Source organism: Phyllopteryx taeniolatus, chromosome 1, assembly GCF_024500385.1.
Source record: "Phyllopteryx taeniolatus isolate TA_2022b chromosome 1, UOR_Ptae_1.2, whole genome shotgun sequence".
Lineage (NCBI taxonomy): Eukaryota > Metazoa > Chordata > Actinopteri > Syngnathiformes > Syngnathidae > Phyllopteryx > Phyllopteryx taeniolatus.
This window is the reverse complement of record NC_084502.1, coordinates 24258528-24282644: the sequence shown is the minus strand read 5'-3', so window position 1 is coordinate 24282644 and position 24117 is coordinate 24258528. Positions and strand designations below refer to the sequence as shown.

General features: G+C 41.6%; 2 protein-coding genes across 14 annotated transcripts in view; both read left to right on the top strand.

The window, feature by feature from the left end:
- The window catches only part of si:dkey-178k16.1 (protein 4.1), an 82965-nt gene extending 59202 nt beyond the window's left edge, over positions 1-23763 (top strand). For 7 of the 13 annotated variants that reach the window (XM_061782510.1, XM_061782482.1, XM_061782500.1 and 4 more), the window contains 15 exons: positions 1321-1418; positions 1839-2014; positions 2644-2888; positions 3313-3351; positions 4866-4895; positions 5874-6029; positions 8203-8253; positions 10902-11306; positions 14146-14361; positions 15664-15723; positions 19127-19216; positions 19338-19418; positions 19543-19638; positions 21767-21839; positions 21922-23763. In XM_061782510.1, coding sequence (XP_061638494.1) covers positions 1321-1418; positions 1839-2014; positions 2644-2888; positions 3313-3351; positions 4866-4895; positions 5874-6029; positions 8203-8253; positions 10902-11306; positions 14146-14361; positions 15664-15723; positions 19127-19216; positions 19338-19418; positions 19543-19638; positions 21767-21805 — 1782 coding nt within the window. In that variant the 3' untranslated portion in view covers positions 21806-21839; positions 21922-23763. The remainder of the gene's footprint in view (positions 1-1320; positions 1419-1838; positions 2015-2643; positions 2889-3312; positions 3352-4865; positions 4896-5873; positions 6030-8202; positions 8254-10901; positions 11307-14145; positions 14362-15663; positions 15724-19126; positions 19217-19337; positions 19419-19542; positions 19639-21766; positions 21840-21921) is intronic. The other 6 variants (XM_061782525.1, XM_061782555.1, XM_061782536.1 and 3 more) reach the window with 6 other exon arrangements.
- Positions 6163-8038, top strand: LOC133482448 (uncharacterized). The gene is made up of 2 exons (XM_061782598.1): positions 6163-7316; positions 7574-8038. Exons 1-2 carry the CDS (start codon positions 6420-6422, stop codon positions 7631-7633), a joined length of 957 nt encoding a protein of 318 aa, XP_061638582.1. The 5' UTR covers positions 6163-6419; the 3' UTR covers positions 7634-8038.
- Positions 23764-24117: the final 354 nt, after the last annotated feature.

The following is a 24117-nucleotide window of genomic DNA, read 5'->3' as shown; positions in this document are numbered from 1 at the left end:
ATGTGCTTTAGCTGATTAAAAGCATTAAACAATAAAGGAAGAAAAAAAACCTCAAAAACATTTAAAGACATAAAAATAAATAAAAATAAAAATAGTGTACAGTGGAAGAAAGATCATTAAAAAGTGGAAATGCTCTATAAATCATGAGGAAAAAAAGAATAGTTTTTTAACCTGGACTTAAAGACATTGACACTTGGGGCTGACTTCAATTCTATTTTCAATTTATTAGATTTGCATGCAGCATAGCACCTAAAAGCTGCTTCGCCATGTTTGCTTTGGAGTCTGTTTCCAGTTATCAGATCTGAGTTGGCAGATCTCAGACCCCTACTGGGTTTATATGCCATTAGCATTTCGTTCATGTATTCAGGGCCTAAACCATTTAGTGATTTATAGACCAGTAGCAGAACTTTAAAATCTATTCTAAAGCTGACTGACTGACTGGGAGCCAGTGTAGACACTTTAGAATTGGTGTAATATGTTCTAAAGTCTTAGTTCTGGTCATAACCCGAAGTGCCGCATTCTGAATGATCTGCAGCTGTTTAATGCTCTTTTGGGGCAGTCCCTAACAATAGTCAAGTCTACTTGAGATAAAATCATGGATGAGCTTCTCCTGGTCTGCTTGGCACATGCAAGGCTTCATACTCTCGATATGTTCTTCAGATGGTAGAAGGCAGTTTTAGTAATTGATTTTATATGACTGTTGAAAGTCAGGTCAGAATCTATCAGTACACCAAGGTTTTGGACTTGGTCTGTGGTGTTTAAAGAATGTGACTCCAGGTATTTACTAACAGCAATCCTCTTCAAGTCTACTTCAATAATGACATTCTGTTTTATCTTCAGTCTACATCCTTAAGGGCATTTATAATGTTTAATGCCCATTATATTAATATTTCTTGATATCATCATAGTGAATATCATGCCATCTTGTGAATTTTCTTCCAATACTGTATATCCTCAGGTCAGTGGTAATTTTCCTGGACAGTCAGGGTTCTGTTTTGTGATAGGACTGTCAGTGTGTTGATTAAAGACCTATGATATTGCTAATAACCTATTGATTGGACAGATGCTACATCTGTTCACATCACTGAACATCTGTTGCAGTGAATGTTTATTTGTAGGTTGGTTGGAGTTGTACCATACGTGTCAACAAAGAAAATATGTTTGAGGGAACAGAAAATATATTGATTCTTCCATTGCTCTGGAGTGAACACAGCTCACCCTCACACTGTGTCTTCGTCTTTCCCCGCACTTGCTCCTCTCACCCTTGTTTTCTTTTTTCCAACCTCCACAATCCATCACTCTTTCCCTATCACGGCTCAGTATGAACAGTTTGAGAGCACCATTGGCTTCAAGTTGCCCAACCATCGGGCCTCGAAGCGACTGTGGAAGGTTTGCATTGAGCACCACACCTTCTTCAGGTAGGACTTGGTCACTCACCTATTCTGCACTGTAGCATGGAACAATACAGGTTTTGTAGAGATGGGCCTGATCATAGATTATTAAATCATTTAAATGGTTAAGAGTCCTGCTGATTGTGTGGAATCGATTGTTGATTAATTGTGTCTAGAAGCAACTGAAGCAAAACAGAGTGTACTATGACTATAACAAGCAGAGGTGCTGTTGATTCAGTCTCAAACCATACCTTTAGCTGCTCCGTCTACTCTTTAAAATATATTGATTGGTTCATTCATGGTTTGATTGGCCACAATCAAAAGACAAATCTTGACAATATGGATTAGGGAGCTAATTGTATCCTCTGAAATCCAGGACTAAAAGATGGACATCCACTTCTTTATTCTCTCCTTATTTTCAACATTATATATGAACCGCTTTTACAGGTTGGTTTCTCCAGAGCCGCCTCCAAAGGGCTTCCTGGTGATTGGGTCCAAATTCCGCTACAGTGGGCGAACTCAAGCCCAAACCAGACAGGCCAGTGCTCTGATTGACAGGCCCGGCCCTCTGTTTGACCGCTCTGTTAGCAAGAGGTACCTGCTGTCCCGAAGTATTGACGGCGGTAAGTATGCAAATTAGTTCTCAATTCCTCCAGAGTGTACCCATGTTTTTATTGTCTTGTGAAGAAAATAATCTACTGTATCTTGGGTTGGCTTTATCCTTGCCCTTAAATAGGGTTCAAAAGTTGTAAGAGACTACTTTGCATGTAATTGCTGTACTGGCATTTTCGGTGGTGCACCTATCACCTATAGGTAGGCTATTTAAAAGGAAAACTGCATCTGTATCTTGGAGAACTTTAAATTTCTTACAACTGCAATGATATAAACCACACCAATGAGAAAAGTAATTTGTGACAAAGTATAGAAATGTATCAAAAAGATCAACCAAATTGCTCATGTTTGTGAGACAGAGTTCACAGGTCTCAGAAACAATGCCCCTTTGGTGAGTGTAAAAATTCCAGCTGCAGTGCACCACACAGCATGGTCAGAGAACCGGCAGGAGCAGGAATTTTGAAAGATGTGCACTAAAGGAATAAATACACCCTCCCACTCCTAATTCCTTTCTTTCACAGAATATCTAGCATGAATGCCTTCAAATCCAGATTCATTCAATGCCAAATAGATTTTTGTTATGTGTGATTATTAAAACTAAAGACTGCATTTTTTTTTACCTCCACTGCCACCAAACCAGCTTCAGCTTTAGGTAACAGTATGGACCAGTTGTCTCAGCGAAGCTCGAGTGAACGAACACAGTTCATGTCCAGAGAAGACCTGGACCAAGAAGGCAGCCTGGACCTAGACCATGATCACTACCACTATCCGTACCAGGACCAAGACCAGGGTCATGACACTGACGAGGACTTAGAGCTGAACCGGGGTCCAGAACACATTCATGGTGCAAGCAGCTCAACATGCAGCAAAACTTTGGAACTCAAGGTACACGGCGAGGGGAGACGTTAACATTGCTTCTCTGGCATTGATGAGTGACTGCTGATCAAAATGGATGAAACATGTACATTTCATTTGATACAATACCCACAGTCTTGTACTGAGCCACATCCTTGACTTTAACAAACATAAAAAAGGATAAAATAATCATATCTCCACTTCACCTTCCTTTGCTTTTGACATTGGTATTCACAATGCCTTCTTTCCCAATCGTTTCACCCAATTGCCCCCGTTTTCAGCTTCTCTCAAGACATTTAAGACTTGCTCCTTAATCTCCTTATATATATATTTTTTAAAGCCTGTAAACCGTTTCTAGCCTGCCGCTGCTCTAATGCCATCATTCCCTCTCGCTAACCACCCCCTTTCCTCTTCTCTGACCTTTTTTTGCCCTCCGGCTTGTGCTGTCCTGCAGGCTGAGGAAGCAGCCTCGCCTGTAGACTCAAAACCAGAGGTATTTTGGCCACTTTGTGTGCGTGTGGTTGGAGTTGTTGGTCTAGTACCGCACCTCGTGTAAACTCCCTGTGTCCCTGTTATGATTGTTTATCCCAGAAATGAATGTTATTTTTATTCAGCAGGTGATTTTGCAGAATTCCAATGCTGATAGTATATTGTGACTCAATTAATTGTTATCAGATGAATGGACAGAAAATGAAAATGCCTGCAAATAGTTAATGTTCAATTCCGATTATGTCTGTAAATAAGATTCTATGCACTGCAAGAAACCTCACCTCAAGTAGTGCTGTATGGTGGTTTTGACCTCCAAATATTTTTTTCCCCCAAAATGTTTTGTCTGTTTTTGATTTTTTACAACTTTGGCAAAGTTTCAGTCTTAAGGTCCCACTATGGATATATTGACAGACAGCCAATACACATACTTTAAATCAGAATTCTCAAGGATGCTAGGCATCCTAACTTTTGCTGCTTTGAAAAGAATGGCAAAAAAATAATTCAATGCATTTAACACATAAAAACGTATATAAAAGTACATTTCAGTGGTTATCAACCTTTTTACGCCAAGTACTGCCTAAAAAATACTTAGCTCTCAAAAGTGCCACAATCATGACCAATATGAAAATACAGTAGAATAGCAGGTCAATGTGTTAATCAAATTGAGACAGAGGTTTTATTCCAAAAAAGTATGAAAAAAAACAAGATTTAAACTTATTATTGTTAGCCACTGTAAGTTTATGCACAGTTTGAACATTAACACTGCGCTTAAGTATAAGAAAATGAAAACAAGTACATAACTAATGATTTAATTAAAATGTGTTACACAGAAGAGTAAAAAACCAAACCTAATTAAAAGTTTAAAAACAAACAGTTAAAATTAATTAATTAAAATAATTAATCAAAACAGTTCAAAATTAAATGCAAATGTATTGTACTAAAAAGTGAAATACAACTGATCAGCACTCAGGCAGTGATTCTTTTGCGGATCACGACACGGAGCCAGCATACCACTCTTTGAGAATCACTGTTGTAGAGACCAGGTGCATACATTCAATTATATTAAAGGGACTAATTAATCAATAGAAATTGATGGCCATCAATTACTGCTGATTTTCCCTAATTGACTAATCTCTTGATGCTCCACTTTCCAACAGCTAAGCGTTAAATATGATAATATTTGATCATCAACATTAATTTTAATTGAACCCACTACACAAGACACACTTATTTAAAATGCCTCATGCACTCAGTGATGCACAGATACAATCATTTATCATGTGGTTAAGTAGACCTCACTGCTCATGTTGTCTGGTAATTAGTACATTAATATTCAATTGGCCAATCTTGGAAAGCATTGCTTGATGACAGTGTGAATGTTTGAGTGCTTCCCTTTTTTTTCCCTAAGCTTTTGCATCTTTGCATGAAAATTAACCAAACTAATGAAATAAAATCACACCATCTTCTGCTTTGCTTAAAACGCCTCATCTCACTTGGCTCACTCCCCACTCGGACAAGGATCTGGCCTCGGCTCGGCCCAAGCAGGAGGTATTGGCCTGTCTTGTTTACTTTGACGTCCATCACTTACTCTCGTGCAAGAACACAACATGAAAACAGTCTATTTTTACTTCAGTGTACAATATTCACAAATACATGTAAAGTATGTCAAACAGCTTATTTTACTGTTGCTACTGACTCATATTTTGAGCTTCTGGTACTCAATCCTCCAAGATGATGACATTCTCCCTCACAGAGTAATGTCTATCAGAGACTACTCTTTGGGAGTAGAAAAAGTGGAGTGGCCTGCGAACAGTCCTGACCACTTGTAGGATTGGCTTGGTCATGCTAGAATGACCAACACAACCAAAATGACTGACTTGTGATGACTCCCGGTTGAGGAGTGAAATACCATCCCAAAGCAATGTGAGACCAAGATGGTGACCAGCTTGAGGAGGAGGTACAGTTCTATGCTGTTGGTGCTGTGTATGCTACTGAGGCTCTTTGAATGTTCATCAAATGAATACATAGGAAAACTGCCAATGTCATATATATTTTAATGTGACAATATGAGATTTCATTCATCCAACCCACCAAAGAATAGACAGTCAACAGCAACAACAAAATAAGGTGTTTGGTATAGGCAGTGATGATGTGTCCCATTTTACATGGGCACAATGCACATACTCAGCTGTGCTGCTCATCCCACAAATGCATGTTCCTTGAAAAGAGGCTTCCTATTGGTGTAACATTATTGCGAGAAGCATTTTTTGAACTGTCTAACAGAGGAACACCTGCTTCCAAACATTTTGTTCAATGTTTAACTGCAGGTTTGTTAATGTTGTGACGAGATACTATAAACAAAGCCAAAAGAGACCAGTGTAATGTAGCATGGGGAGAAGTATTAATGCCTGAGAGAGTACAACGAGATCCTGTTTAATTTGGACCTTTATTGAAGATGACATATCTGGAAAGTATCTATTTTTATTGGTGTTTGTAACTCTGCCTTGACCTCCACTGTGTCATCAGCAGTTCTTAGACAAGCCAGAAGATGTTCTACAGAAACACCAGGCTAGCATCAATGAGCTGAAAAGGGCTTTGAGGCAGCCCAATAGTAAGATGACACAGCGGGAGAAACGTGCTGGCTCTGCTACTTCTCTTGGAGGAACCCCAGAGCGGAAACCAGTAAGAATGAGATTTGATTCCTGGGTAATGACATCGTTATTTTCCCTTTGTCTGATCTGTTTGGCTTGGCCAGATGTCTCGTAATGTCTTGTGCAGCCATTCCAAATTTTACTTTCTGAGATGGAACAAAAAAGTGAGAAAAACAGATCTTGACGTATGAGAGAGGAATGACATGATTTGCATTTCCTCTTTGACTTGTCTTGAAAAATCCATTTTAGTGTTTCATACGGTAACATCGGATTGTCACGCTAGGCTAACGAAACTGTTTACTCTATGTCAACATAGGCGACTGGTGAAGCCAAACTGATTGACAAGCAGGATGCTAATGGAGGAGCGCTGGATTGTGACTCTAATGTGGCTAGAGCCACATTGACGGTCACACCTTGGGCAATGGAAAATGGGGGAACGTGGAACTCTCCAACCGGGATATCTCCTAAAAACAATTTAAGAGCAATAGGGCTAACAGTTAGAAGCTCCATCGATGCTCCTTTAACCACTAACAATGGAAATGATTCTGTATTAACAAGGAGTTACATTCATGAAAATGGATTCAGCTCCTCTAAGGAAAAACAAAGGAACGGAACACAGAGCAGAGATGTGAAGCTTTGCCAATATGAGCAAAACATGCCTCAAGCACTAACAAAGAACTTTAAAACGGTCTCAAAGGGAGAAGGAGGCAGAGCGTCGAGTGACACACAGAAAATCGAGGGCCCGACTCTTCAAGATTTGCCGAACGATATCAGCAAAACTTTGAACTCTGAACATTCTGAAGTCAGCAAAGTAGTTCCTCTCAAGCCACAGAGATCAAAAAAATCTTTGACTAAAGATACCATAGTTTGTGTGCAGTCTCCAAACCAGTCTGCGTGGAGCATTGTTGGGGATGCAGCATTGATACAATCAGAAGGTGGATCCGGTGAAGCAACAAGGAGAGTGGGGGATGATAATAGACTGCACTCTTCCACAGATAGAGTCAGTGATAACTCAGCAGCTAGAAAATACCACAGCGGTGCTGGTCCATCACATCATCATCAACAAGAACAACAACAACAACAACAGTACTTTAGAGAATTCAGGGAGGCAGGAAATTCAATGACTAGTGGCGAGCAACAGGAAGATGCTCAAAATAATGCAGACTTGAACGCAGAGAGACTCCTGTCTAGGTTTCCAACAGTTCCCCCACGAACACTTCCTCTGAAAAAGCAATGGTCAAGAGACCGCCACAGCAACACCGACTGCAGCCACATCCACTACAGAACCAACCATGACACCACCAAGAGGAAGCAAGCGGTAAACCACCCATGCGTCCTGCCAAAATCTGTCTGTCCATCATGGGGAAGTAAAACATTGCATGAGCTTGACGCAATGACTTGCAAATCTTTGCCATCTGAAAAGTAAACCGAAAATCACACGCTCATTCTTCAGAACTCATGTGATTGAGAAAGCAAAAGCCATTGATCGACTTAACTCTTGTCCACGGTCCAGCGAGCTTTTTGCTTTCCTTTTGTTGCCCTCTGCAAAGCTTGACATCTGCTTGGCCATTTCAGAACGTCACGGACCTTTACATTAAGGTCTCCTTTTTCCTTTCAACATCCTCACATGAATAAGGTGGCCGCTGTTGCAAGGAGCGCAAGGCCTTTTCCAACCATTATTTCGTCAAAATCAGTTAGTAAGTGGCTAAGAACGGCTCTGAGACTAAATGTCCTGCCTTGGCACCTCTGTAGCAACATTAGACAATCCAAAAACATCAATTAGACACAGTCAGAGGCTGCAGAGCTGCCAAATCTTTCAGGGTTCAGGCATTCATACATCCCATTTCCAAATGAATACCTTTCACCTGAAAATTGTTTTTGTTTTTTTGTTTTTTAAAGTGCAGTTTTCGAGTGCATGGCATTACAGTTAATTTTAAAGTGAAATACAGCATGCTTCTGACTAAAGCTTTAGTTAGGAATTCTGTTGTTTGTTTTTCAGCCTGAGTAAGAAACCCTAATGGATGACTTGTCATGCATTACATTGAGAACTTCAACTGTCAAAACTAATGTTTGAGTTCATTTTTCTAATGAAATCCCATTATTTGGATACCATTAGGTACAATGTCATCTCAGTAAATTTTAAGATTTGATTCATTATTGGCTTTCTAATAATGTACATTTGTGCTTTGTTTGTTCTTCTGTAGGAGACACCTTCGACACCTGCCATTCATGAGGAACCTCTCAGCGATTCCGTGGTGAGTAATCACTCAGCATCATACTGGATGGTGTTTCTATTACAGGGGTACCATGAAGTTGTGTTAACTGTGTTTTAAAACTGCATTTCAATTTTATTTGGGAGATTTATTTCCGGAGTCCAAGCTGGCGTCATCATAAAATCTTTAGAAACTGTACAGGCAATATAATTTAAGCATTTTAACATCTTATATTATTATGTTAGTCTGTGTAGATTCTCAATCATCATCTACAAAGGTTGAATGAAGGCAACTGGACTGTTCTTGTTTGTTGAAGACGTTTCACCTTTAATCCAAATGTTTTATTCAGTTCTAAAGTTTCTTAAGACTCCACCCCTAAAGTTTTAGAACTGAAGGAGCCTTCTATGTTAAAGATGCAAAATCTTTAACAGACAAGAACAGTCCGGTTGCCTTGATTTTATTTTTGCGGATTATTGCATAAGAAACAATTAAATATTCTTTAAACACTTGAACTGTAATGAAGGTGGGCTAATTTCATTGGCGGTGCTGGTGCATGTCACACATCTCATTCTTTAACATTGTCAGACAAGTATGAAATAAAATCAACCATTGAATGTAAAACATAAAGCACTCTACCGTTCGATCACAGCTGACAAGCTTATGAAAGCTAACCAGTCAGCGGGTAGAAGCTAGTGGGAGAAGCTAATGTAGCGGTCTACATCTTCACTTAGTCCTTCCTATCAAACAGCACAAAGAAATGTGACTCAAATGTGCAACACCAGTCACAGAAAGTCCTTTGTTAAGAAAATAATGTCAATACCGACTAAGAGTCATATCAATCCAGCCGTAATAGAACAAAAACAGAATGCTATCAAAATAAAACTGGTAACCGCGCTGAACATCGCTTAACAGAACCAACACTTAAGTTTAAGCATCAACATGACTACTGAACTGCTTCTGATCATTTTAATAATTGTAACCAATTTTTTATTAATGTACTGTATTTTTTTTAAATTTCTTCTCAGTAACACTTAGATCATTGAATGTAAAGTATAATACAAATAAAACATATTATTATCCATCCATCCATTTTCTGAGCCGCTTCTCCTCACTAGGGTCGCGGGCGTGCTAGAGCCTATCCCAGCTATCATCGGGCAGGAGGCGGGGTACACCCTGAACTGGTTGCCAGCCAATCGCAGGGCACATAGAAACAAACAACCATTCACACTCACAGTCATGCCTACGGGCAATTTAGAGTCTCCAATTAATGCATGTTTTTGGGATGTGGGAGGAAACCGGAGTGCCCGGAGAAAACCCACGCAGGCACGGGGAGAACATGCAAACTCCACACAGGCGGGAACGGGGATTGAACCTGGGTCCTCAGCACTGTGAGGCTGACGCTGTAACCAGTCGTCCACCGTGCCGCCCGTATTATTATTATTATTATTATTATTATTATTATTATTATTATTATTATTATTATTATTATTATTATTATTATTATTATTATTATTATTATCATCAGTCATTGATGGTGTAGTGGTACACTCGCCTGACTTTGGTGCGGGCAGCGTGGGTTCAGTTCCCACTCAGTGACGGTGTGAATGCGGGTGCGAATGGTTGTCTGTGTCTATATGTGCCCCGCGACTGACTGGCGACCAGTTCAGGGTGTAGTCCGCTTTTCGCCCGAACTCTGCTGGGATAGGCTCCAGCGCCCCGCGACCCTAACCAGGATAAGCGGTGTTGAAAATGGATGGATGGATTATTATTATTATTATTACGGGTGATCATCTCAGACAGTCATGACACCGAAACACTTGCTAATTTCATGCTAATTTTTCCGAGCTTCTCATTTTCTTGCCTTCTTCATCATCCAATTTCGAAAAAGTGTCAGAAAAAGTCACACAAATTTAAAGAAAAAGAAAAATCACACTCAGTTAATCATTTAATGCTGGCTAAAATGAGATCTGCCGGCACGAAGGACATCTGCCTCACAGTTCTGGGGACCGGGGTTCAAATCCCGTCCCCGCCTGTATGGAGTTTGCATATTCTCCCCGTGCCTGGGTGGGTTTTTTTCCGGGCACTCCGGTTTCCTTCCACATCCCAAAAACATGCGTGGTAGGTTGAATGAAGACTCTAAATTCCCCGTAGGTGTGAATGTGAGTGCAAATGTTTGTTTGTTTATATGTGCCCTGCGATTGGCTGGCGACCGATTCAGGGTGTACCCCGCCTCCCGCCCGACGATAGCTGAGATAGGCTCCAGCAACCCGCGACCCTAGTAAGGTTAAGCGTAAAGAAAATTGATGGATGGATGAATGGATGGATGGAAATGAGATCTAATTAAGTGCATAAAGTTGTGTTTTTAAGATTGAAAAACTCGAATGCTATTCGAAGTATTTCACCTGAAATTTTTTTTTATATTTTGACAATAAATACATACGTTTACAGGAATAACAGTAACTGTCAAGTAATTACAATTACATACAAGTAATATAATAACAACAAATGTTTTATATGCCCTAATATTATAACAGGAATAGATAGCAAATGATGTGTGTTTGTGAAACTTATACTAAAGCATAAATTCATCCACAGTCTTCACCTAAGAACAGGTATACTTTATGCTCAGAGGTTAGGCTAGTAGTTAGGCTGGTTATTTCTCAACTGATATCATAGATCCTCTCTTGTAGCGGGAGCCTTGGGAGCGACGTCTGGGGTCAGTGTCCGAGGACGATCAAGACCACGAGATCTTGTACTTGAAGGAAACCCACTTGGGCATCGAGCGCAAATGTTCCAGTATCACAGTCAGCTCCACTTCCAGCCTGGAGGCCGAGGTTGACTTCACCGTCCTCACCGACCTGCACACGGGGATGGAGGAGTTCTCCCGGGGCATGTCCGAGCTGGGCGAGCGGGACTTGTCGCCTGACGGGGGTCTGCGGTTCGGGATTGACTTCCTGCAGCAGCAAGGGCCCTCAGAGTTATGGCCTCCTTTGGTGTCTGCGCCTCCTGTGTCTGGAGGCGCGAGCAGCAGTCCTCCAGCTAAGCACATCCAAGCTGAAGAAGTCCGGACAGAACCCAAGCGGAATGATGTACAGGTACATCACAAGTGTTCTTCTGGTTCTTTTGGGTTTGGTCAGGCTATTAGCTATTTTTGGACTGGTATTTCCTTTAAATCAGTGATTCTGAACTGGTGGGTTGGTACCCAAAATTACAGACCCTTTCCAAAAAAAATTTATATCATGGAAAGGTTTATTTCCCATAATTCCATTCAAAAAGTTAAGCTTTCATAGGTTATAGATTCAGGGCCCACAATTTAAATAATTTCAAGTATTTATTTGTTTACTTTTAAATAATTTGGGCTTCCAGCTCATAAAACCCACAAAATCAGGAATTCCAAAAAATTGAATCCTGTGAAGAAATCAGCCCAAATTTTGCAGGCCATAAATGTTTTAACCTGAGTGTCACACACTAATCATCTACTAAACTCAAAGCACCCGCACAGGTTTCCTCAAGTGTCATGAAATTTCTTCAGTTTGGTTCAATTGTCTCAGTTGGGTTCAATATGGGGAAGATTGCAGACTTGACAACTGGCCAGGAGACCATCACTGATACCCTCCATAGGATGGGTAAGCCACAAAAGTTCATAGCTAAGGAGGCTGGCTGTCCACAGAGTGCTGTGTCCAAGCATATCAATGGAAAGTCTAGTGGAAGGTCAAAATGTGGCAGGCGAAGATGCACCAGCAAAAGAGATGACCATGGGCTTCAGCGGATTATCAAATAGAAAAGATTCAAGAATCTAGCAGAGATCCAGAAAGAGTGGAACGAGGTGGAAGTCACAGCTTCAAAAACCACCACATTCAGACGCGTCCGGGAGATGAGCTACAACTGCTTCCTGGTTACTCGGGACAAGCCACTTCTAATTCTGAGCCAATGTAGGAAGCGTCTCAACTGGGCCAAGGAGAAGAAGGAGTGGACTGTCGGCCAGTGGTCCTGTTTTCCGATGAAAGGAAAGTGTGCCTTTCTTTCGGGAATTAAGGGATTGGACGAAGACGGGTAAAGAACAGAACTCAAGCTGCTTGGGGTCCAGTGTGAAATATCCACAGTCAGTCATGATTTGGGGTGCAATGTCCAGTGCAGGTGTTGGTAAACTCTGCTTTCTTAAATCCAAGGTCACAGCAACAGTGTACCAGAATGTTTTTGAGGACTTCATGATTACTTCTGCTAAGGATCTGTATAATGCAGATTTCATCTTCCAGCAGGACCTGGCCCCTGCCCATACCGCCAGAACCTAGTTTGATGCCCATGCCATCACAGTGCTTGACTGACCATCCAACTCGCCAGATCTAAACCCCATTGAGAATCTATGGGGTATTATCAAAAGGAAATTAGGTGTACCAGATCCATTAAAATTTTTTGAATTCCTGATTTTGTGGGTTGTATGAGCTGGAAGCCCAAATTATGTAAACATAAAGAAATACTTGAAATTGTTGAACTTGTGGTGCCTCAATGTATAAACTATGAAAGTTCAACTTTTTGAATGGAATTATGGAGATAAATAAACTTTTCCATGATATAAAATTTTTTTGGTAAGGGTCTGTGGGTATCGGACATGAAAAATATGAGGTAAGGGACTTTTCTAGAAAGAAGAGATCAGTGCCAAAATATAATTGAAAATGTGTGGCTGTATTTGCACAATTCTATCCGCTCATTCATCTCTTCATCGCTCCATCGCTTATCCTCACTAGGGTTGCGGTTGTGCTGGAGCCTATCCCAGCTGACTCCAGGCAAGAAGCTGGGTACACTCTGGACTGTAGCCAGCCAATTGCAGTATTTTGTGCAAATGTAATATTTAATTTTATTTTCTGAAATTAGCGACCATCAGAAAATGCCAGCCTTGTGACAACAATTGCAACAATGGTTTCAACCATATCGATGATTGCTGATTAAATAAAATGAAAAATTAGTGGTGTTATGAAAATAGAATTAATAAAAAACAGAATCAGAATACTTGAAATATGCATTAGCACATTAGCATGTTAGCACTAAATGCTAACATTATTACCACACAAAGCACATCAGACAGCGGACAAAACAAATCATCAATTAATTTGAGTAACAAATCAATGCATCACATTACTACTTTAATGATAAAAGATCAGCATCAAAACCGGTCAAAAATAAATACAACAGGAGGTACGTTTTCATCGCTCTTAGTTAATTTCAGTTGCTAAGCCTAAAGTGCTCATTACTGCCAACTTTAGGACTGGAGTGGAACAGTATTACCCGGAAGAAAATAACTTTTGGCTATGGTGAAGGACAAATGGTATTATGAAATGACACTTTCACGAACATGCTATTTTTGCTGGATCTTTGCCAATTAGTCATCATAGTCACCTGTCACTCAATATTAACTGGACAGACCAAAACAGGTATGAGTAAATAAATACCTGTAAATAGACAGCAAAATAGTAAAAAGCACACATGCCTTACAGTTCTGAGGTTTGGAGTTTAGATTTGTCTGCGGCCTTCCTGTGTGCATTGTTCACTCTGTGTTTCCCTGAGTTTTCTGCGGGTACCGATACTCCAGTTTCATCATACATTCCAAAAACATACATGTTAGGTTCATCAAATATTCTAACTTGTTCATTGGTGTCAATGTGAGTGTAAATAGTTTTTTTATTTAGACGCGGCTGCGATGGGCCGGCCAGCAGTCCATGGTGTACCCTGCCTCTTGCCCAAAGTTAGCTGGGATAGGTTCCATCTTACCCACATCCCCAATGAGGACAAGCAATAGGCCTAGATAAAAAATAATTGGATCAATATATTAAGGTGATATTTGCAAAAACTGAGGTGTGATTAACATGTACTTGTGGCTTCCGTGATCTGTTTTTTTTGTACGGCAGCAACAATTTTGCCTTGTGTTTTCCTCTCAAGCCTGTAGTGCCTAAAAAGCCCAAGAGGTCGATACCAGTGTCATCTTCAGTGGACAGGGAGCAGCCACACAGGGAAGCCAGTCGGGTCACCAGCGCCGCGCCTCTGAGTCGGGAAGCCAGTGATGTCATCGCCGCAGTGAGGAAGACAGACGTCAGGACGGAGACCCAGCCTAATGGGTCAGAGGTCACGACGACCATAGTGGAGTTCACAGATCAGGTTGGTTCAGAACTGTGTTTTGGTGAATGATATTGTAGATCAGGAACAATTCGTAGCATTCCGCATAGCAGGTGCAGCCGCAATGCACCATGGGACTGGCTAATAGTGTTTTTAATGGTCCTTAAACCTCCTTACCCTTTTGTATTGCTCGGACACTAAAAAAAACCAAATCTAATTTATTAGAGTCTAGGGCTGCAGAGTGCACTAGTGGTTAGCACGTCTGCCTCACAGTTCTGAGGTTGGGTGTTTGAATCTCGGCTCCGGCGTTCATGTGCTCACGATCTCCCCGTGCTTGTGTGGGATTTTTCCAGGTACTCCAGCTTCCTCCCAAATTCACAAAACATGCATTCTTTCATTCGTTTATTGAAGACTGCACATCGGTGTGAATTTATTTGTCTGTTCCCTGCGTTTGGCTGGCGACCATTCCAGGGTCTACTCCACCTCTCGCCCATTAAGCTGGGATAGGCTGGGATAAGCGTTTTTGGAAATGGATGAATGGACCATGAAAGCTTTTGTAATTAATTGATCATATTTCAGTTAAATACAAATATTTGACACAGTAAGCAATGTTTTTCAATTAAAATTGATGAGTGGAATTAAATGTGTTTTTTATGTAGGATACCTTAATATAGCATCACCAGTTGTCAAATGCTTAGTTACTTTTTTGATTATCAAGAAGCCATACTTTGGTCATGAGTCATGATTATTGCAGTAAATGAATGTGTTCTTTATCAAAATGTCATCCATTATCCATTTTCTATAGCGCCTCATTACTGCCGCCAGTGAGCTGGCGCCTAACCCGATCCCAACTGACTTCGGGCAAGAGGCAGGGTTACACCCTGGACCGGACACCAGCTACTGTAATCCTAGGGCCCATATAGACAAACAACCATTCACGCTCGCATTCACAACCATGAACAATTAATTATTCTATGAACCTAACATGCATGAGAGGAAGCAGAAGTACCCACATAAAATCCACACAAGCACAGGGAGAACGTGCAAAGAGATTTAAACCCCACCCTCAAAACTGTGAGGTAGACGTGCTAACCTTACGTCATTATGCTACCCTTATTATTACTCCATGTCATAATAAATACAGGCGCAGCCCTATCAAGTTGCAGGAAAACACACGTCGGATTAGAGAATATTACTAGAATTTTTAGCCACCGCAACAGAAAACAACAGGAGCGATACTACAATATTTTCACATTATGGCAATACATATATTTTAGCAAGTTTAAGTCCTGAGGAGGAAGCAAATTTCTAATTTGGGTCTTGAACCTAATCTTGTTGTTGCAGGATCACGGTATGACTGGCCTGAGCGAGGTGTCTTACTCCACAAGACAGAGCGTGTCCCCTGTGAGTATGAACAGCAGACCTCCAAATCCATCTAATCAGATCCATTACAAGAGTTCCAAACTGTATTAATAATCGATCATTTTCAACAAGATTTTATTTAACTTTGATGATGAAATTGTATGTTAGGACCTGATTGTTGTTTGAAGACATATATTACACATACAGGATCAAACACAAGCACGCACGCACGCACACACATGCACATCACACAAGTCATGGTAACTGACACACTCTGCAGTCGAGTGGTACGGCAAGCAGTGGCTCATTTGCATGTGATTGGACAGCCAACCCTAAAACTGTGAAAGCCAGCTTAAGGTCCACGTACTAGTACGCTCATTGTCCATACTTGTAAAACAATTCAGCGCATTGTAGAATGACTGTGTCTTACTAGTGCCACTTTTGACCTATTAGTATGCAAATATACCTTACTTGTGTATTAATTTTAATTAATTTGTGTAAGTGTCCTTTTCAAATCTGCAGTAAAAGGTGTTCAAGTCGTCGGCTAGTCGTTTATTGTTCTCAGCTTGGGGGGATGGTCGCTTGTAATTGGTTAGCGATTGGAATGCATGCCAGACTGATTTAGAGTCATTAGCGGTAAACTGTTTTTCTAACTTTACTGCATAGTTTCTCTTTGCAATGTTAACTTCTTCAGTCAGCTGGTTTCTAACGCGATTATACATGGCCCTATCTCCACTTCGATATGCATCCTCTTTAGCCTGGCGAAGTTGCTTAAGTTTGGCAGTGAACCAAGGCTTGTTGTTATTGAACGTGCGAAATGACTTTGTTGGTACACACACCTCTTCACAGAAACTGATATAGGACGTGACAGTGTCCGTATATTCATCCAGGCTGCCAGCTGAATTTTCAAAGACACTCCAGTCTGTGCAGTCCAGACAGCTTTGAAGTTCTATCTTTGCTTCGTTGGTCCACTGTTTTCACCATAGGCTTCGCACATTTAAGTTCTTGCCTCTGTCTTGGTGTAGCGTATATGAGGGTTAAATAAAAATGTAAGTAATTTGGAAAAAGATTAAGTCGTAAGCGACGCCTGCATTACTTCCGGTTAAGCGTAATTTTAAGTTTCAGCATTATAAATCAAGCTATTTCGTCTCATGAAGGGGCACCACGTCACTTTTTCTATGTATAAAATTTAGGGAAAGTGACGAGAAACCTTTTTATCAGTCTCGTAATTTGAAGGTTGCTACATGAATTAGAAAAGAGTTCTCGATAACCAGAGGTCTTTTTGTCGGACCCAAACACACAGAAATGATACAAGTAGTGAATTTTCTAACAGGGGAATCTACAGGGAAACAATGTAGAAAAACAGAACAAAACAAAGGACAGACGAACACTGGCAAAGGAGACTGACTTGTGATGCTGGGAGTGAGCATGGGGTGACAATTAGTTCTTGTTAGTTTCAACCCAAATATACACTAATCTGTACTTTTAGTAGACCGCAAGTTGGATTTACGTGTGTCGAACACAATTTAGGCAGGCTGGTCTACCTTCCGAATGTTTGGCCGGTCCGGTCCACACAGGGGAACAGGTGGATTTGGCGGGAAAGGAGGAAGGAAAAAAAAAAGAGCAGGAAAACAAAATGTTCCCAGGCAGGACGGCCGGACCACGTATGTCGCTGTTGGTCGAACGAAGAGCCCACAACAAAGGGGGCTCCGGCCTTTATGGCCAGCCGCCAAGGGGGTGCCCTCCCGACCCCCCCTTTCCTAGCTAGTGCTCCATCCATTGTCCCAGCCAGGAGGAGCAAGTGTCACTGAACACAGCAGGAAAGAGAAGTCTTTGTTGGTGAGCATCTTCAGGCTGGCTGGGGGTCCATCCATCCATTTTCTGAGCCGCTTCTCGTCACTAGGGTCGCGGGCGTGCTGGAGCCTATCCCAGCTGTCATCGGGCAGGAGGCGGGGTACACCCTGAACTGGTTGCCAGCCAATTGCAGGGCACATAGGAACAAACAACCATTCGCACTCACAGTCATGCCTAAGGGAAATTTAGAGTCTCCAATTCATGCATGTTTTTGGGATGTGGGAGGAAACCGGAGTGCCCGGAGAAAACCCACGCAGGCACGGGGAGAACATGCAAACTCCACACAGGTGGGGCCGGGGATTGAACCCGGGTCCTCAGAACTGTGAGGCTGACGCTCTAACCAGTCGGCCACCGTGCCGCAGGCTGGCTGGGGGTGGAAGTTAATTAATTTAGCGTCCGGGTGAGGAACCAGATGTCTGTGTCTCAGCTTTGATGCTACTTGGGACTGGTTTGTAATTCATTTAGCGTCCCTGTACGAAGTTAAATCTGGCATCCCCGTGGTCATCAGTCTCGGCAGGGGAGCAGAGACAGTGATGCAGCTCGGTCTGGAGTTTGGGGGTCATGATGCCATCGGACGAGAGCGTGTCCGTTACATTGGTATTAAGTGAATTAAGCAGTGATCAGACGAGCCCAGAGCTGCACAAGGTATGGCACGGTATGCGTTATTTAGTGCAGTATAGCAGTGGTCTAAAATTTTATTTTCCCTGGTAGGACAGTCGATGATGTGCAGCTTGTATTTAGGGAATTCGTGGTTGAGTTTAGCTTTGTTAAAGTCCCCGAGAATAATGAGGGGTGAGTCTGGGTGTTTTTTTTCAATTTCGTTTACTTGTTCAGCGAGCGTTATCAGTGCGGCATTCGTGTTACCTTGAGGTGGAATGTAAACACTGACGAGAATGAAAAATGCAAATTCACGCGGCGAGTAGAATGGCTTACAGTTAAAAAACAGCGACTCTAAATGCGGTCTGCAGTGTGTGCTGAGCTCTGTGACTTCAGTACAGCATTTTTCGTTGATATAGAAGCATATCCCGCCGCCTTTTGTTTTCCCCGATAACTCCATGACGTAGTCTTCCCGGTGAAGATCGTAGCCCAGAAGCATGACGGCGCCATCGGGGACAGCCTCACAAAGCCAAGTCACCGTAAAGCACAGGGCGGCGGAACGTACAAAGTCTTTACTGGTCTTTGTCAGAACATGAAGCTCGTCCATTTTGTTGGTTTGGGAGCGTAGATTCGCGAGGTGGATCGACGGAAACACCAATCTGTATCCTCTCTTGTGGAGCTTCACTTGGATGCCGGCGCACTTCCCCCTTCGTCGCCTATGTCTCCATGTGCCATAGACCGCAGATTGATATTTTGATATCCAGCTTAAGGTTGTACTAGTAGACCAATAGTGGCTACTTTACTCGTATGACACAGCCATTGTACTATTTTGCCCTAGTCATTCTACTAGTGAGCTGCATTGTCTTACTAGTGAGGATAAAGTGTGTGCTAGTACACGGACCTTAAGATGGATATTGAGGATACAGAATAAACAGCTTTCCAGAGTGGCAAGTGGGCGAACATCTACAGCAAGTACAATTGCTTTCCCCCACAGGTGCATATGGGCAGTCTTGGAAGAGAGACGACAGGGTCTCCCATCCTCGTCACCGAAAATGTTACATCGGCGACCACACAGGTTACCAAGGTAGACATTAAAAATGGACAAAGCACATTAAATCATATATTGTGGAATGTGCTGTTTAACTTGAGGACACACAGTGGTGTGTTGTATTTTTGTGTGTGTAATGCCCATATATGTACTGCAGACGGTGAAAGGGGGCTACTCAGAGACCAGAATTGAAAAGAGAATCATCATCACAGGAGACGATGATGTGGACCAGGAACAGGTAAACTGCACACTTCCATCCAAACAAGGTCACACTGGATCTTTGCTGCCATCATTGAGCTGAGTGACGTGATCGTTCAAGACAGCCGATGCGCGGCTGTGACTCTTTCTCTCTGATCTGGCAGGCTCTGGCCATTGCAATCCAAGAGGCCAAGCAGCAGCATCCTGACATGCAGGTGACCAAGGCGGTGGTTGTCAGGGAAACAGAATCATCCACTGAGGTACGTCATGCATCAGCGGTAACTGTGTGTGTGTGTGGTTCAAATCAACAGACGTAAACTTGCATATGTTGGTTACATCTGTTGGACATCGTCACCTCCTTCAAATAAATCAAAAGCATGGTAGTTTCTGCAGTTGCGTAAATGCCGATGGGAAAATGTTAACCATTTAGTAGACAACAGACAGGAGAAGCACTTTTCACAATAATGGGAGATAAAATTTAATACAAACTTGCATGCAAGGACAGTTCAAATACAATCTGATGGCTGGTCTGGGAAGTGTCTGACAGTTTTTCCTTAGGCGAGGTCATGTACTGTATATATTTCGCTAATAAATAAATGATCCCTATTCACGGAAAATATGCGATCTAATTTAAAGGTGACATATTTGGGAAATTAAGTTTTTATTGTTTGTATACAAATGATTGGGTCTGGAGTGGCTGCCTACCCGTCGAATGTGAAATTACACAACTATGTAAATCTTAAATAACCTGCCTACTTTTGCAAATATGAGCAAGCAGCCATGCACTTCCACCTAATTTACATAATAACCACCTCCACACTGAGGTTCTCGGCCAATGACATTGCAACTAGGCTGGACGAAGTTCCAGAGTGAAAAAAAACCACTTTGACGCAGCAGCCAAAGCACTATCATAGCAAAGCCAAAAGGTAAGCAGAGCTGCAGTGTTGGCACGGATTACCATCAGCTAATAATGAGGGATGGCTCGCTGCATGAGAAAGATCCCCCACTACAGATTCAAATGCACAATGGTAACAAATATGCTGTATAACTAATCTATAATTGTAGACCCTTGGGGTATTTTGATGAAAGCAAGGCACAGACATGGTTTGAAGACACCTCACAACCGTTTTGAATGGCGAAAAAATGCATACAGTAATACCTTGAACTGCGTATTATATTAGTTCAGTGACTGAGCTCGTAACTCACGTGCAACCTTAAACTAAGGGCAGCCATCTTGCGGTGGTGTATCTGAAGCTTGCTTGTACCTCAAATGTTGGCTAACAACACAAAAAAATGAAAAACATTGACAGAGCGCTGGTTCGGTATTTGGAAAATGTGTACCAGGTACCACAATACAGGTACATTTCAATGAATTAGAATAGTATCAAACGTTTAATTGAGTTAGGTTCAGTTAGGTTTAGTTCAACTCAAAAAGTGAACCTCATATTATAGAGATGCACGACACACACTCCGATATTAATCAGAATCAGAATCAGAATCATCTTTATTTGCCAAGTATGTCCAAAACACACAAGGAATTTGTCTCCGGTAGTTGGAGCCGCTCTAGTACAACAGACAGTCAATTTACAGAACACTTTGGAGACATAAAGACATTAACAAAAAACAACAACAAACAACAATTGTGCAAAAAGATGCAGAGTCCTCAGTTCGAATGGCTAATATCGCAATAGTCTGGTGCAATGACCATTGTTCAAAGGGCACTGAGACTTCAAGGAGTGTATGCGGTTTAAAGTGACGAGTAGTGCGATAATCTGGGACAATGGTTGTGCAAATGTTACAGATACTCCTCAATCAGTGTGCAAATGGAGCAGATACTACTCTGGCATGAGTGGCCACTATATGCAAATAGTGCAGCACGGCGAGACAACTACAGTGAGTGCACGAGTAATACATAATACAGAAATGTGACAACGAACTCAAGTCAAAAAATTGCCAGCTTGTTGTAATGGAATTGTAAGTTAGCTGTTCAAGAAGTTGATTGCAAGAGGGAAGAAGCTGTTGGAATGTCTACTAGTTCTAGTTTGCATTGATCGGTAGCGCCTACCTGAGGGAAGGAGCTGGAAGAGCTGGTGACCAGGGTGGGGAGGGTCCGAGAGGATTTTGCACGCCCTTGTCTTAGTTCTGGCAGCGTGCAAGTCCTCAAGGGTGGGTAGGGGGGTACCGACAATCCTTTCAGCAGTTTTGATTGTCCGTTGCAGTCGGAGTTTGTCCTTTTTTGTAGCAGCAAAATAATAAAAACAAAAGTGTTTTCCGAATCTACAGTATATAATGTACGAGGACTGAAAGAAATTGACTTTTCCACCATATTCTAATTTATTGAAATGCACCTGTATGTACAATCACAAGCTAGCGCTAATACAATTTCAGAGGTGTCCTGGCAGGTCCGCCAATATTATCTACTGCTAATGCCAGTGATCTAAGGCAACTGTGGCAACAACAGGTATGCTAGTTTAGTTGTTTGGAAGTCACGCCATTATATAGTGTTGCTTTAAAATGACTCCTCCATTCTGTTCCCCCTACAGTCGTGATTTCCTGACATGAGAAGCTGTCACGTTTCATCCCAGATGACAGCCGTCCCCCCGAAAGAAAAACAGAACTCTTTTTGAATCTAATGTCTTCTGTTCTTATTTCTGTTGAAACATTTCTTCATTCTTGTGACACAGAATGCACACAGAAAAAAAGGGGGGGAAAGAAAAGATTGGTGGATATCTTGCTCTAGAAGAAGCCAACAATGTTCCCTTTTTCAAAGGGATTTTGTTCATTTTTGTGCTATGGTGGCACCCTTGTCCACACTGTCATTTTACAAAAGGGACTAAGAAATGGTTATGTAGTAGTAGAACGCCTAGTTCACAAACTCCTGCCGTGTATGCTTCTTAATTAGTAATGCATTTAATAACTTACAATGACTACTGAAATGGACAATTACATTAGTTTATGTCTGATGAGGATAGACTTGAATAGAAAAGAACAACACCGCCCTCTGGTGGTGTGTTCAAGACCCGACGTCTGAGTTGAGTTTTAGGGATTGTACTGTAGTAGTAGTGTATGAATGTGAGTTGCTACAACGTGATGAATTGTACATTTCAACAATTTCTGCCTTTGGGTCGAGAAATCATGAGTTGCTAATACACTTCCTATCCAAATAGTAGTCCAGCATGTTTAAAAAGGGCCCAGTTCCTCACCTCCTTTCCCAGCCTCACAAGCTCAACTGCATATTTGTGTAGTGAATAGATTTATTAAGCTCATCACTGGGTTTTCGAGATCATGTTTCCATGGCAATGTCTTTGCATTATTGGGCTTTAATTGAGAAATGCATTGAAGCCACCGTGAATGGTAATGATTGCAGATTGTAATGACAGAAACAACAAAGGCCAAGTTGTGATGTATAAAAAGAGGAAATTTAACTTCCTGACGGGAAATGAAAAATGCGCACCGAAATAAGGTGCAGACTTGCCCAGGGTACGCAAAAATGATATACTGTATACTTCCCACCACAACAGACCCTGCCCTGTATGTTTTTACAAGTAATGTGCTTCATAAAAATACACATTTTTCTCCCCTCCAGAATGAAAAACAGAGTATACTCTGTTGCAGTTCCACTTTTTATGTATGCTTCATTCAGATCAGTGCTATTTATCTTGCAATGTGCAGCAATCTGATTTGAATTTATTTCGACATTGCAGACATGCCATGTGCCACTTATCAGTTAGATGGGATGAAGTTTGTGAAACGTTTTTTGTATCAACTAGAAATGTAATTACTGAAGTGCCAGAGTGTTGACAAGATTTCAGGACTTGTGTCCTTATTTGCAGAACTTGTGCAAAGGTTGTATTATGTGATTGATGAGAATTGTTATATACGTTTTTTTTGTTGTTGTTGTTTTTTGTTTTTTTTAACTCAAGAGGTAAGAGACATTTCCATGTGTAGTGTAGCTCAGTTGTTTCATGTGAATGGAACGGAAGATGAACGAAACAAAACAAAGCAGTCATGTACCTTCATTGTAGTTGTAGCTCCTGTATCTGGTGCGAGGTCATTGAAGATGTGACGTGGTTGCCATGGTCTCACAGGACACTAGAGGGCAGAAAGAGAGCCTTGCATCAGCACTGCGTAGCTTGCCTTTACCGTCAATCATCTTGGAGATTCCTGTACACGTGACAGAAACGTGCCTGTCCTACCCGAGAGCAGCTGCAGATGCCGTGGACCTTTGAACTTCACTTGAGCCCTAATCGTGGCCCTGTGCACTCCTCCTCCTCATTCTGCAGCTTCAACTCTACTGCAGTGCTTCTCCGTCAAATCGTGCCGTGTCTTTGCTGTACATTGTACTTGCATTCCTCTCAAACAAATAAACAACAAGAGAAAAACTTGGCTGTCCCTTTTCTAATGATGCGTAGTCACTGTAGAGCGGTGCCTTGAGATACGAGCTGAATTTGTTCCGTGACCACAATCGTAACGCTATACACGTATCTCAAATTATCTTCCCTCGCTGAAATGAATGGGAGTGCCATTCATCTTTTCCAGCCGCACTTAAAACAACAACAACAATTTTTGTAATATGTTTTTTAATAGGGAAAATAGGACTCTATACTTTATGAAAACAAAGTCATAAGATCATTAAATAGAATGTAAAGAATTAACCAGTTTGTACATCAGGATTTAATAATTCGATCCTGTATAAATGCACAACCTACTTCCGCATTCGGCAAACCAGGTAAAAGCAC